Consider the following 15097-nt stretch of genomic DNA (forward strand, 5'->3'; position numbering starts at 1 on the left):
AAACAATCCAATTAAATAATGCTAAATGCACCTGAAAAGGAGACAACAGAACTAGCTGGAGCACACTCTAGAGGAACCTGTCAGTTTGCAATATACTCAGTTGTGCATAAAGTCCTGAAAAAGGGGCTACACCTTGTTTATGCATTTATCTGTTTGACCAGTGTAGACATATACAGAGGTGCAGGGTAAAATAAGTTACTTATTGCTATGTGAGACTAACATTTTAGTGTTTTGTAAGGCTGCACATTTTTTTCCTGATTTTTCCTTCTACTCGAATGTTCGCATAGTCAGGCTAAGCTACAAAACAGTCGCCACGACACATGTTTGTGTTATTCATTTTGTCGGCAATTCTCAGGAATAAGTTACTTATTGCTATGTGAGACTAACATTTTAGTGTTTTGTAAGGCTGCACATTTTTTTCCTGATTTTTCCTTCTACTCGAATGTTTGCATAGTCAGGCTAAGCTACAAAACAGTCGCCACGACACATGTCTGTGTTATTCATTTTGTCGGCAATTCTCAGGATGGTTGAAATACAGTGAAGGCATTGAATCACTGAAACTTTGTCTTTTTCGTGGATCCTTTGACAGTGTCCTTTTGCAGCTGTTGTTTCCCCCACTAAGCCTTCTTGGCAGTTATGATCAGGTTTGTGGGGAAAGGTAATTCTCACTATATTCTGAGACATGAATCATGGTGTATGGATCTGGCCGATTTGATAAGGCACATGCAGCAAAAGCTAAACTATAAACTGATATTTCTGCCCACTGGTGGCATCTGTTAATTGGGAGATCTTTTAAACAAACTGCCCGAACCTTGTTGGTTGGTTGAGTGTTTTAGCACCCAATCTTTATTTTGAGGAAGTGAAAAAACTGACATGCTGTTCCAGGTTATGGAGGATTTTATTTTATGCAACAATGTTTGCTTGCTAAATGCCAGTGAGCCTATTCACTGCTCCCCAAGCACATAGAAAATGAGCTGCATAGGTTTGTCTTTTAGCTCACCCAATGTCTAGCTATTTTAATTGGAATGCATTGGTCAACCTCTATGGAAATGACCACTTACCTAAAGTACAGGGGAACAGGCAGATATACTAGGGGAACTTTCAGTTCTTCAAACTACTTGGAATCTTTCAAGGTTGAAATACATTATGAAATGCTTGAACATATATCTGAACCCTCAGTACAAGCACTTTTAAAATTCTTCAACATAAGTTTCCTGAAACCTGGAAAACCACGAGCCTCCCCTGATTGTTAGACCCATAGCTCTCACTAGCTGTGCGACAGAATCTTGTAAAACCATTTTAAATATCGGACTAGCCTTCGTTTTAGAATATCGCCAGCTTCTCAATATTCATCAGTGCAGTTTTAAAAAAGCATGCTCAAATACAAACCATTTAGTTCCACTTGAAAATACAATCAGAGTTGCATTCATATGTAAACAGCACTGATTTGCTATATTCGACCTGCTACGTTAACACCGATGATAACACTGCAGCACAGGGAAATATGCTCTCAACTACTGTCACTGCAAACTGCCAGAAAAGGTTCTGCATCTTCCTAGCATTCTTCTTACGAAATTGTGATGTTGATAAAATTGGTTTACATGTTATCCTGGAAGCAGTTAGGGTGGGAACCAATCTCTATTGATCTTTGCTTTCCAAATTTGGGGACAGCTACACAGGCGGGTATTGGATGGCACAATTGGTGGACATAACCTATTGGTGCATTTCTTGAACTTCTTGTTCAAGAAATATTGAGCCCACCAAAATAAGTTACTATCTCAACACTGTGAAAGACCTAGCGACACTGCTGTAGGGTTGCCCTAAATTTTGTGCAGGCATCCACGGCCTTGGCAGCCCAAGGCCGCTAATTGATTGGGTGACATTTGGTATGGTGCGCTGTGCCGTGGCAGCTGATTTCCATAATTTGCCTGGTAAGATAAATGGTAAAATAACCGCGAGTCAATTCCTGCTGTGGTACTTGAGAATGTCGCATACACACCACTTGGTAGTATGCTTGGCCCACCTTCTGTCAACAGCCTTGTCGGTAGAGGCAGGAACAGAGACTTGGGTATATGTTCTTTTTCTGCGTCCTGCTGTGTAAACGTTTGGGTTGTTTTACCAATTGATGCTCCTTTTCCTTCTCGCCACAGCCAACCACCTGAGCTGCGGCCAAGCCCCCCCCAGAAGCAGGCACGGCCCGAAGATGGGGCTAATGGTAGTGACCAGGGGGGCCTCACTACCCGCAGCAACACACCTCCCCGCAAGGCACCCCCACTGCGGCGACTGGATGACGAAGCACTCAAGCGGTCCCGTCTACACACGAACCAGTGAGGATGAATTTCTGGCTTTGGGACACGGAGGCCTCTTGAAGTATATAGTAATATTGGTTCAGATAGCTGTGGGAGCAGTTTGCCTCGCAGCTGCTGCTACCTTTTTAGGTTATTGCATTGGTCGGCTAAGCTGCTGCTTTTTTCATGCTCAGATCACTCATAAAGGTAGGTGGCATACTGCATTTATGGTCGGTTCGTGCCCGATTCGATTAGAGATAGTCGGGCGTCTATTCATGTGTGGTTATGTTGGACGAAAGAAAATTGAAAAATGAGCAGTGCTTTCGCAAGAGCTGTGCTGGCAGCAACAATTGTTATTGGTGGGAGAATGACCAAAGCAGTTAAATCTGCAACACAAGACAGAAGCTCCTCCACAGCTATCCAGGGATGAGAGATAGCATTTCCAGAACAGCTTGTAGCATTAGCATCTTTTCTTTAGTATAGAATCAGCATAATTCTGACAAAATTGAACAAGTGCCCAGCATAAATATACTACACAACAGTTATGCACTGAGTGCCAGAGTTGCATGTGTGCACGTACACGCACGCACACACACCAGCAAAAAAATTGATATCTGAAAATTCCAATGAAAACAAAAATCTGTTTGCAGGAGCAATAGGCCTTTACCTGTCACTCACGCATTCACGCAGACCTGTTTATTACTGAAGAGATTTATTTGTGGGGATTGTGCGGCACTGCAGCTTGAACTTGTCCCTGCGCATGCAGCTACTACAAATTGCTTGTCACTCAAGTTCACTCTGCACAACTAGAGATTGCGGAGTGAGTGGAGTGAACTGTGTGCTAGTCATGCGTTACTGCGAACTGCTCCCTATTGCGTGATGTGACTGATGATTGTGACGTCATGATTTGTAGGCAGCACGCTGTCACAAACTTCCCACGGCGCATGCAACGCGACTGGAAGTTGTGGCGTCAGTGATCCAAAACTGCTGCTTGCACATACGTCACAGGCAATCACGACTTAGTTAACGTCTAGGCTGTTTACTGCCACAAACTGCACATGGTGCGTGCAGTGTGACTAGCGATCATGAAATGATAAGCGGGCACTGCAAAGTGATCAAGGCTGCTGATTCATATCATCCGTAGTGGTGCCGAAGAATGTCTGGAACATAAGAAATTCTGCCCATTGTACACATTGCACTCTGGCCGGAAATTTTTATAGGTTCGTTTCATCCCAAAATTGTATCTTTCGGTGTTCATGTCACCTAGGTTCTGCTTGGGCGTGTGTGTGTATGGGAGGGTTAGTTTGCATGTAAATTAAGTGCTGCCATGGCATTAAAATATTGACCACCTTGTGATGCTTGTAAGGCACAATATAATGTAAATTAGTCTCGTTACTGTTAGTGCTCCAGCTGGTGCCATTTTGACTAAAGGACTTGTTACACTGTTGGCCCTGCTCTGAGCCGTGGCCTCCTTGTGGCATTTTAGCTTGTTTAGGGATTTTGTGCACCTCAGCTGCTCCCCTTTGTGTGCAGGTATGAGCTGTCCCAAGACCTACTGGACAAGCAGGTGGAGATGCTGGAGCGCAAGTACGGGGGTGTACGGGCGCGCACTGCAGCGCTGACCATCCAGCGGGCCTTCCGCAGCCACTGCATGCAGAAGCGCTTCCTGGACTTGGCCAGTGCCTCCAAGGGTGAACGGAGACTGTCAAGACGCATCCATGCACTGGACCTGCTAGCCCCATCCAGCCCACCATCAGAGGCACCCTGGCCCACCCACCGCACGCCCACCAAGGGGGCCCTGGCAGAAGCTGCAGCTGCGGCTGCAGCGGCCAGCAGGCGGGCGCCCCCGCAGGTGCCTCGACGATCTTCATCTATTCCTGGTACCCCAACGCCTGCTGCCAAAGAGGGCTCTGGGAGCTGGAAACACAGTGCTGTGAGTCTGCCGTTGATTGCTCTCTTGCAGGCATTTAAGGGTTCCCCCACTATAGGTGCAGTGTTTCACCAATGGTGGCCTCTAATAGCATACCTGCCAACTCTTCCGATTTTTCCGTAAAATGTGCGAAGTTTGACCAGTCTTACAATTTTACGAATCTTGCAGGAAATTTTACGGGAAATGTTTTATTTTCGGAAAAAAAAAAAAAAAAGTGCGGACATCTATTAATATTATGGCCTCCGAGATAACACCACACGCGCAGAAGGGTAATCTCGTAGGCCATGTTAACACTATTATGGTATCTTTGGCGGCCACGAGAGGGCAACACATATTTGTGATATCATCAGCAGCTGCAAACGTTGTAGTTACTTCTATCATCTACTCGGGGGAACACGAATCCATATCCAAAAATCGATACCGCCTCCGCCAGGCTAGTGGCTGTTCCTTTGTTCTCGTGTTTGGACAACTTTGATGTTGGCCTCTGTTTTTGCGTGATCTGCGGCCGCGTCCGACTCGGTGTGACTTTGAAGTTTTAGTAGTAGCGGTTTCGCAGTGCAATGGTGGGCTCAAAGCCGCGACAGTACTTCCAAGTATTTTTGATGTCGTACGCGGCAGAATTTTCGTGCTTCGTGCCGTCTAAGAAAGGAGAGAAGATCGGATTTTGCACCACGTGTGCCTGTGATGTTAACATTTCACGTGGTGGCAAGTCCGACATAAAGATCCACATCGCTTCGAAAAAGTACCAAGGATACGTGCGAGCCGTGGACAGCCAGCCGAGCCTGACAAGTTTTGTTCGCAGTGACAGCGGCCTCGGTGAGATTCGTGCAGAATTCCATTTCACAACGTTTTTAGTTGAACACAACATACCGCTCAGTGTCAGTGATCACGCTGGACCACTTTTCGAGAAAATGTTCCCCAAGTGCGAGGAAGCCAAACGCTACGCCTGTGGACGGACGAAGACGACAGCAATTGTTCGTGAAATGGCCGCGAACGCAGAGACTCCTTTGCTGGATGCCCTAAAAAAGCAGGTATTTTCGATTGCTGTGTACGGAAGTAACAATAGGGATACGCAGCTTTATCCTATTGTTGTGACATACTTTGTTAAAGAGACCAGTAGAGTTGAAAGCCGCCTCCTTTGCCTCGGTACAATCCAAGGGGAAGCGACGGGTCAGAAAATTGGAAATCTGATTCTGGACGAAATGAAGTCCCGAAGTTTGCCTCTTGAAAACCTGTTGGCATTGTCTTCGGACAATGCCCATGTCATGATTGGCAAAAAGAAACAGCGTTTCGACTGTATTGAGGGAGGCCCAACCAGCTTTGATCGGGGTTGGTTGCCCATGCCACCTCATCAACTTGGCCGCCCAAAAAGGAGCTGCATGTCTTCCTGTAAAGGTTGATGAGGCCTTGGTTGACATTTTTTTTTCACTTAGAGAAAAGCTCAAAGCAGAAAGATCGACAGAGAGACATTCAAAGATTGCACGACGTCGACGTCGGGAAGATGCTGAAGCATTCGCCGACACGTTGGCTGTCTTTGGGGAAGTGTTTGAAGAGGCTGCTGGACCAGTGGAAACCACTACTTAGCTTTTTCTTGAATGAAACAAAACAGTGCAATAAGCAGAGCTTGTTTTTGGAGTCTTACCAGATTCCCAAGACTTCTCTACAGATCGCCAAGAACCCTGCGCCGGCCTCAAATACTGCTGCACACCTCCCAAGGCTGCTGCAGGTGTTGGAAAAAAAAGCACCGACTGTGATGGACCTTCACTAAAAAGAAAAGGAGTTCATTCTGCACCACAAGCAAAGAAACTGAAACTTCAATGCGAGGCATCTGCAGAAGCTAGCCACGTGACCTGTGAAGGGTGCCTATTTCTTTTTTTGTCATCGGAGCCTAGCAGGGCATGCTGTCTTTTTCTCCAAAATGTTGTACCTCTTTTTGAGAAGACAAACTGCCTACTTCAGTCACAGGCTCCTCAGATTCATGTGCTCAGGGGCCTCTTGAACCGCCCTCTCGAGGATCTCTTGACTCGATTTGTGCGGCCAGGTGTTCTCAAGGGATGCCATTCATTGCCTGAAGTTGCCTATGGAGCTGTAGAGAATCAAAAAGATGATAAAGACATCGTCATTGGCATGACAACCTTCTCTGTGGTTGAGACGCTGACCTCAAATGAGAAAGAGCAGTTCTTCTCGGCTGTACGTCTCTACTTCACTGCAGCATGTGGTTATATTCGCCGCAAGTTCCCGCTGGAAGATGTCAGCCTGAAGATGGCTGAAGTTGCCCAAGTGCAGGCTCTAGAAACTGCTTCATTCAGCAGTGTACTTCATTTCATTATGGCGTTTCCTGCTATTCTGCCCCAGCAGAGTGGGGAAACAAGAGAAGAAAGAATTGACGCACTCGAAGTGGAGTTTGCCAACTTACAAGCTTACCAGATTCCAGCAGACATACTGAATGAGCCAAGGTGCGACATGCAGTGGTCGCAATTGGGAAGCATTCGAGGTGTCGACGGATCGCCCAGATTCCGCAGAATCTCAATGGTTATGCTGGGCATACTCTCCATCCCCCACAGTAACACTGAATGTGAGAGAATATTCAGCTCTGTCAACAAAACTCGGAGTTTCGCTCATCTGTTTCCGAGAAAACTCTGGAAAGTCTGCTGATGGTGAAAGGACACCAGAGTGGCACCTGCTTTGAGCAAGCTTACACAGAGAAGTTTTTGAAGCAGGCGAAGTCAGCAACTGCAAAAGTTTTGCAAAAATAAATCGTGACACAATGGAGTTTTCGCTCATTACGGACACGGATTTTGCTTGTGGGTGAGTGAGCAAGGGTGTCGCTAAAGATAGTCTTGGGAAAAAAAAAAAAAACTGCCCCCCCCCCCCCCCCCCCCCCCCCCCCTTAGTCGTGGAGGTTTTACGAATTTTGAAATCTTCAGGTTGGCAGGTGTGCTAATAGGTCCTCTATTCATTACCAGGACTGGATGTAATTGTTCGCTAGAGATTATGTTGCTGTCTGGAAAGTGATAAATTTAAGCATCAGAGAAATGCCTGACTTTAATTACAGTTGAACCCCGCAATAACGAAATTACTGGGGGCGAGAAAATTTTTCGTTCTCGCGAGAATTTCGTTATCGCGAAAACGGGACTGTACAGATGAATAAGTACGAACCTGAACCTGCGGAAGCGCAACTTTATTTAAAAAAGTCTGTAATCGACGTTTGCCTCTTCTTGCTTTGCAGCAGCTTCAAAACTCTGCTCTCGCAACTGAGCAGGCTTTCCATTGCAATATCGTCATCGTGAGCACCGATGAACGAACGTAAGGTGTTGAGAGCATCGAGCACATCCCGCGGACTTGCCTCCTTTTTCTCGAGCTGATCGTCGTCGCCTTCGTCGTCACTCTCCTCAGTTATGCTGCACACATTCTTGATGATGGTGTCATCTGTCAATTCCTCATGGATTATTACATCTTCATCCACAAAGAGGAAGTCGTCCAACGCCTCCGGCACAGTCTCGTCGACACCGCGCAGCTCCTGCCATGCGCTAACCAGTGCGGCCCTTTCTTCTGGCAGCTGCGACCCTGGCGATGCGGCGGGTGCGAGCTGCTCAGTAGCGAACCCCGCGTGCTGGAACGAGTTAACGAGTTATGAACAATAGTTGCTCTTGTTGCCGTCCACGCCGCGGCCACCATTTCCAGGGCCATGAACAAATCAACTTCCAACGGGCGCTTCATCTCAATGTTCAAGAGCAGCCGTTGAGAAGCCTCCCTCGGTACGCGCACTTAACACTTCGTATCACACCTTGGTCCAAGGGCTGAATCACGAAGGTACAGTTCGGGGGAAAAAATATCAGGCGGATGTTGGTCAAAGCTGTGTCATCAACGTGATGTGCACTGCAATTATCCAAGAACAGGCACACAAACCTTCCTGCCTTTCGCATATCTCCATCGAAGGCAGCCAGCCAACTCACAAAGATGGCGCGGGTCATCCAGGATTTATGGTTGGCTGTGTATTGCACGTGCAGCCTGCGACCCCCCTTAAAGCAACGTGGCTTTTTACTGCGGCCGATGACGAGGAGCAGACGCTTATCGGAGCCGTCCATGTTGGAACACAACAAAATCGTGATGCGTTTCTTGCTCTGCATTCCACCATGGCATCGCTGCCCTTTTAGTTCCAGTGTTTTTGACGGCAGCGGCGTTGTAAATGTCGCAGGGCTTGTATTCGGCTTCGATGTCTTCGTACGTCTTTCGCATCCAAGTTGATGCCGATTCCGCATCGACGCTTGCAGATTCACCCGAAAGTACTTTGGCAACAATATTATGCCTCACCTTAAAACAGCTCAGCCAACCGGCACTCGCCTTGAAATTGTCGGGCCCTAATAGGCAAGCGAAGCCGAGGGCTTTTTGCTGCACTAAGGCCCCGGACAGCGGCACCTTGTTAGCTCTCTGTTCTAAAAACCAGGCCTACACAGCCTTGTCTACATCTTCAAAAGTCGCTGTTGTCACCGTCTTGTGCTGCGCACGTGCTCCATTCTTCAGGGCAGCCAAGATGCTGTCTTTGCACTTCAGTATTGTCGACAGCGAACTGCACGGAATTCCAAACTCTTCCGCAATATCCATCTTCTTCCTTCCTTTGGCAGCTTGTGCGATGAGTTCAGCCTTCTTCTGAAGCGTCAAGAACTTCCGCCTTTTGGTCAGAGGAGGCATCTTGTCAGCACGTCGGTACGGCAACGTCGGCTCGCCAGACAAAGAAACAGTGAATGCGTGGCCTGCTGGCATGGAGAAAACAACAAACATCCATGATGGCGATACGATGATGGTGATGGTGGCGCTGCCCTCTGGCGCAGCAAAGCCACAAGTTAAACATAAGAGAATAAAAAATTTAAAGAAACAAAAACCATTGCCCGTCATCGCACTGTACAGAAAAATTTTGGCAACAAAAAAATAACTCATCACGGACATGCCCATTTGAACTGGTTGCCAACAAATCATAGCCCGCCAGATTAGTTTTTTATTTTTTATTTTTTTTTTCTAACGACAAGCGCGCAGTCGTCATCATCAGCAACTTGTAAACAAACATGGCCGCGTGCGTAAATGTGCTTGTTGGTAGCATGGAAGCGCCAAAAATGTTAAAACTGGTGTACTAGAACGCATTCCAGTGATTTAATTTCCTGCAATGGCTTACGCACGAAAAAAATGTGTGGACTGCTACTTGAGAAACCTTCGTTGTTGCGGGATTGAAGTCTGAAAGCGTTTCGTCGTTGTTGAGAGAGATGAAATGCATTGAATCTTATGAACGTTGGCCGGGGCCACTAAACTATTTCATTCCATCGAGAAATTTGTACTTGCGGTTTTCGTTATTGCAGGGTTCAACTGTAGTACAAGGTAATGAAGGAATAACAGGTGTAGATTGGCTACACTAGCCTTCAGGCCGGATATATGTAGGGTATGTGTAACCTACTATGAATGGCAAATGAAATGCAGTTAGGATAACCAATATGTGAAATCAAGGACACAAATATCTGCTGCTCCAATAGAAAAACAGGTAGAGTTCATTTTTCAAACTGCGGTTTATTTTGGAGAAGTGAAGACCGAAAACCAAGTAGGCTTATAATCAGTCCCTCTTACGCAGTGCTGTCATTTTGATATTCACATTCCAGTTGTCTTCACATCTCATTTGATGATGAGAGTACCTACCATACTTTCTTCCCGCTTTTGTCGTTGAGAATTACATTAGATTGCATCATAGATCATGCGAAATCGGTTCAAGGAGAATTTTCGGCATGCGTTATAATAAATTATTGTATTTACTTAAGTCTAACATCCTCCCGATTATAATGCGCACCAATCTACATGACCGAAAGAAGAAAAAAAATGGAGCCCTGATTCTGACGCGCATATGGAGGATTGCCGTGAGCAAGAAAAAACTGCAAGCTCCAGTTATAACGGGTACATGAGTCTGCGAATGAAATAAAGCGCGTAAGCATTTTCATATTTCAAGGTAGAAACTGCCTGTTTATTCACGTGAACTTAATCACTTGAGCTCTTACTAGCTTAGCTCAAGGGCCTTCACGTGAACTTCAGCACCTCGGTAGCGACATGCATGTGATCCACTCACAGCTGCCTTGTGAAATCAGCCAGATCGCGTTCAATGCCTGCAAATCTCCCCGCTTGCGGACCGTGGCGGCCTTTACTTGATATCTTGCTCTCAAAGATTGACTTCGCCAGTCACAGACAGAAGTCGCAGGCATGCCAAAATGATGGGCTGCTTCTTTATGGTCGCTCTCTTTTGCACGTGGAATAATGTTACGCTTAAAACTGTTCTCGTGGCGGACACGACGCATATTCGCCATCGGTTCGACATTCATTCTCGGACAAGAGAGCCTACGGATCGGACTACAACTTCAGACAGGTCGAAAATGGCTCCTGCGACCCGATAACGAAGGGCAAACGTGCTGCTATGGTTGCCAATCACATGTGACTTGCGGCACCCACATTGTGGTGGCCGTGGGCACCTATAGGCCAGTTTCAATTTGTACTTGAATCTAATGCGCATGCAATTTTAGCACCTATTTTCACGGAAAAAAGGTGCGCGTTGGAATTGGGTGAATTCAACACTTACGAATAGCATCCACGGAGCACGTTTGCTTTGGGTGCTCGAAGTATTGTCACGTGTGACAGCTTCATTGACATGACATCAGTCATGGCCAAGATATGTCAGAGCAAGCCACGAAACTAGAAGCATTCCCCTAAATGCTAGAGTTCCCGGTTACCTAGAGAGAAAGGTGGTGACATTCCACTTAATCCAGGCCTGTGTGTCTCTTTGTGCAGGACAGTCGGATATTTTTGAGCTCTTAGAGTGGCTTTATTGAGCTGCCTTGTTTTAAAATACCGTTTCTTCCTCGGCGCTTATATACACTGACATAATGTTTCACTGGGGAGCACATACATGTCTTGCTCTTGGGGGTCTGTGTTGAGAATTTCTCAGTTGCGGAACAGGAAAATGTGGTTTGTTACTGAAAGTCTGTAGTTGATTTCTGAACTGTTATTGAAATGTTTCATTTCAACCTGGGTCAGAAAAGGTTGCATGCATCAGTGGCTGCAGTAGTCGTTGATGACGCATGAAGCAAAATATACTTTGAGAAATGCAAGGCAACATTGACAAGTGACAGTTGTGTTACTTAAAAATTCTGAAACCAGATAGTGGCTGCACATTGCATGCAGAGGTGGCTTCATGAATTCATTCACATTTTGCACTTGTCAGCATGAGCACGACTCTGACTCGCCTGTTGTGAGATGGGCTGCAAAATTCATATGCGCACGACCATAGCCTCATTTATACTCTGTGCCTGTCGACACGCCGCGCGAACAATAGAGCGGCGCCGTCGAGTAAAGTTGCGCGACGCTGCCGCTCTTCTCGTTGAGGGCGCCACTGACGTAGGGGTCGAGGCGCACGGTTAGCACGGGTACGAACGTCGGCGCGGGGCGGGAGCGCTGGTATTTGCTAGCGGGATAACTGTTCCTAAGCATGAATCGTGCATATTCAGCATATTTACTTGTAAGGCCGACATCCACTAAGCATATCAAGTGATCATATGATACTTGTTAGGCAATAACACCAATGCTATATGACATTTTATGTCGGGCAGTTTTAAGAAATTGCGCATGGCTCGAAAAACTGCATGACTACTCCGCTAGCGCTAATAGTAATAGAAAAATTGCAATGCTAGTCTACACTGCAATAAAACAAAGCTTAAGAAGTAAGGCACCAGCATTTATTTGCACATTTCACAACAGCAATTGTGCTACAAGAGTACCATGCAGAAGTGGTGTGATTGATAGTTCCCACAAGTAGGGAAAAATGTTCACAGTGACTGCTATCACTTATAGCTCTTCACAAGCCAGCTTGATTTACAGATGATTGGAACAATGCCATTGAGATCTGTAAGAACAATTTTGGTATCGGCTGTTACTTTCAATGATTCAGCGCATCATACAAACATTTTTTTTTTTCTTTTTTTAACTTGAAAAACAAGGAAAGACAATATACACGTTGCATCTTTCTGTTTCGATCACTCCAAAATAATTGTCACATTAGGCAAAGCTTGTGTTTTTATTTTTTCACAGAAATGCGCAGTTAGCGAAACAAAAAATACTGAGCTGGAGCACATGTAACATACCACACAGGCGAGCTAACCAGGGAGGAAGTTAGGATCGCAGTCCAGAAAATACACGTGCACATTTAATATTATTATGACCTTGCTGACGCGTAATAAACACACTTCTGGTGCTGTCATTATTTTTCACAGGCCTTAATGCGGTTGAGTACGAGTTTTGCGCGGTTTCCAATACTAGAGAGGGACAGCGATTTAGTCGCCAAAAAAAAAACTAATATAGGCTTTGCACAATTTGGTTTAACTCACTTTAAAGTAGTCATCTTCACAATAGGTAAATCTTGTGTTTCTATTTTATCGCAAAATTTCGTAATTAGCATATACTGCAAAAAAAAAAAAAAAACTTCGCAGGAGCACATCTAACACTACGCAGATGAGCTAGGCAGAGAAACAATTAGTATTGCAGTCCAGAAAGCACAGGTGCACATCTAACATTACTATTGCAGTATTGACGCTTAATAAACAGTGCTTGGTGCTGTCACTATATTTTATAAGCCTCAAAGCAGCTGAACACTACGCAGCGATTGCCGGAAGGACAATTAAAGCAAAGCTGGCACTTACCAGTTAGTGCAATGCTGTATTCCTGCAGCACCCAAAGGCAGAGAAAAGTAGAAGCATGACTTTGCACACTGCAAAACAGTCCACGAAACAGCGAGAAAGCGGCAGCGCGTGGCTATCTGAATCGCTTTGCAACACGGCGCACCCGGCACTCGCCTGGCGAGGGTGACCCTACATCGCTGTCGCCATCTCTCGGCAGCCAGCGGCGTAACTTGTCAACGGAGGAGGAGCGGCGGCGGCGGAGCGCGGAGTTGCCAGGCACAGAGTGTATAAAGGAGGCTATGGCACGACACCAGGACATGATGAGAGCTGCCACTTTTGAACACAGATGAGCACCAGGCAACGCCATTGGAATCTTTGGTTACCGCAATGCTGACAAAGAAAACCTCGTCAGTGCTTGAGGGATAATGTTTAAAAGAAATGTAGTCAACGAAGAGCGGATATCATGAAGACGAGGAAGAGAACGACGAAGTGCCGCTGCACTGCTCGAGCTCGCTGGTTTGTGCCTAGACGGACTGTGTTCTTGTGCTGTTCGCTGTGCAGCTTACAGAGAGCTATATTTCCTGTTGAACCCTCAGTAAAACCTCTTTCACTTGATGGAGATGAGAATTTCCGTCCGCCGTGGAGCTCCTTAGCCGTACACTACCGTCAACAGCCATGACCGACGCTACCACTCCTAGTCCAAACGGCTCCTCGTCCCCAGTCTTCTGCGCTGGAGCTTTGCGCCAACGGGACCCTCCTATCTTCAGCGAAACCGGCGACCATGACATGGAAGATTGGCTGTCCTCATATGAGCGGGTCAGTACTCACAACAAATGGGACGACGGCCTCAAATTAAATAGTCATATTCTACCTAACAGATGTTGCCAACCTGTGGTTGGCAACCACGAGGCCGATATCTCATCGTGGTCTGCTTTCAAGACTAGTTTTGCCGATATTCATCGTTGACGTAATCAATGCATGCCAAAACTTGGAGGAATTACGCAAGCGCCGTAAAATCACTTGTTCTTCGCTCTCTTCGCTTTGCAGCTTTAACACCTGACGCAAAAAGTCCTCCTTGTTGCCACAAATAAAGCACTTTGTTCGAGAAGTTGCCCGTCAACTGTCCCTCGTTCCCCATCGTCCTGACGCTCCCTCTCTTTTGGTGCCAAAGTTTGAAGCGAACAAGTCGCAGAAGCACTTCCCACGCTTCCTGAAGCTTCTGTTCCAGCCCTTTTGACCTACACTGCACCGGCTGCGCGACCTCCGCCTGAGCCGTTACCGCCCATGCAGCCTGTCCCACGCCATGCACTGCTTCCTCAAACGGCTCCGCGCTATTACAACCCATGGCGCACTTCAAACGCCCATTTTGCTACTACTGTGGTTGCCCTGGACATGTGGCCCGTCGGTGCCGTCGTCTCATGGCTGCGCCTCCCGAGCCTGCGTTTTTGGAGTACTCCCCACCGCTGCTTCGTTCTGCTCCTTCTTCGCCTGCATACGCTGCCTAACAGCGTTCATATATGACCCATCGTCCTCCTTCTCCACGTCGCCGGTCTTTGTCACCAATGCGCCGGCGACCACCCCCTGCTGACGAGGGAAACTAAGTTCCGCGGTTCCTGAGGCGAGAACTGCGTGCTCGGCGAAAAGCTCAAGGCCTCATATTTTGCCCACGAACGTTATAGTGATCTCTCAATGGTCTGTCTGTATATGCTCTGGTCGATACGGGTGCTGCAGTATCTGCGATTCTTGAGCGACTTTGCCGACGATTACAAAAAGTTGCGTCATTTAACGGTTTGTCGCTCCGCACTGCCAGTGAAGAGAGGATTGCACCTTTAGCAGCATGTACAGAGTGTGTCGTCATTGAAGGTCTTTTTGTACAGTGTCGAGTTCGTAGTTTTGTCATCTTGTTCCCACGACGTGATCCTCGGATGGGACTTCGTGTCTAAAAATAATGCCGTGATCGATTGCACACTGTGCGACGCACTGCTCGACAACAACCGTTCAGTGTGTCCTCAAAAGCTCACCATCGCTGAAGTTGTTGACGTACAGTTGATCCTGGATATAACGAAGTTGACAAAAGTTTGCAATTTTTCGTTACATGCAGGTTTTGTATGAGGCTCGCATGAATGATGCAGAAACAAAACTGAAAGGCTTCAGATATCAGTGAAGGTGAACTCACCCTT

General features: G+C 46.7%; 1 protein-coding gene across 4 annotated transcripts in view; it reads left to right on the forward strand.

Annotated features, from left to right (window-relative positions):
• The window catches only part of siz (Brefeldin-resistant Arf-GEF family protein schizo), a 58730-nt gene that overhangs the window by 5380 nt on the left and 38253 nt on the right, over positions 1-15097 (forward strand). For all 4 annotated transcript variants that reach the window (XM_084580309.1, XM_084580373.1, XM_084580337.1 and 1 more), the window contains exons 2-3: positions 2151-2327; positions 3822-4221. In XM_084580309.1, the coding sequence (XP_084436435.1) occupies positions 2151-2327; positions 3822-4221 (577 nt within the window). The remainder of the gene's footprint in view (positions 1-2150; positions 2328-3821; positions 4222-15097) is intronic.

This window comes from Amblyomma maculatum, chromosome 1 (assembly GCF_055883805.1).
Source record: "Amblyomma maculatum isolate TAMU_Amacu chromosome 1, ASM5588380v1, whole genome shotgun sequence".
In the NCBI taxonomy this organism is placed as follows: Eukaryota; Metazoa; Arthropoda; class Arachnida; order Ixodida; family Ixodidae; genus Amblyomma; species Amblyomma maculatum.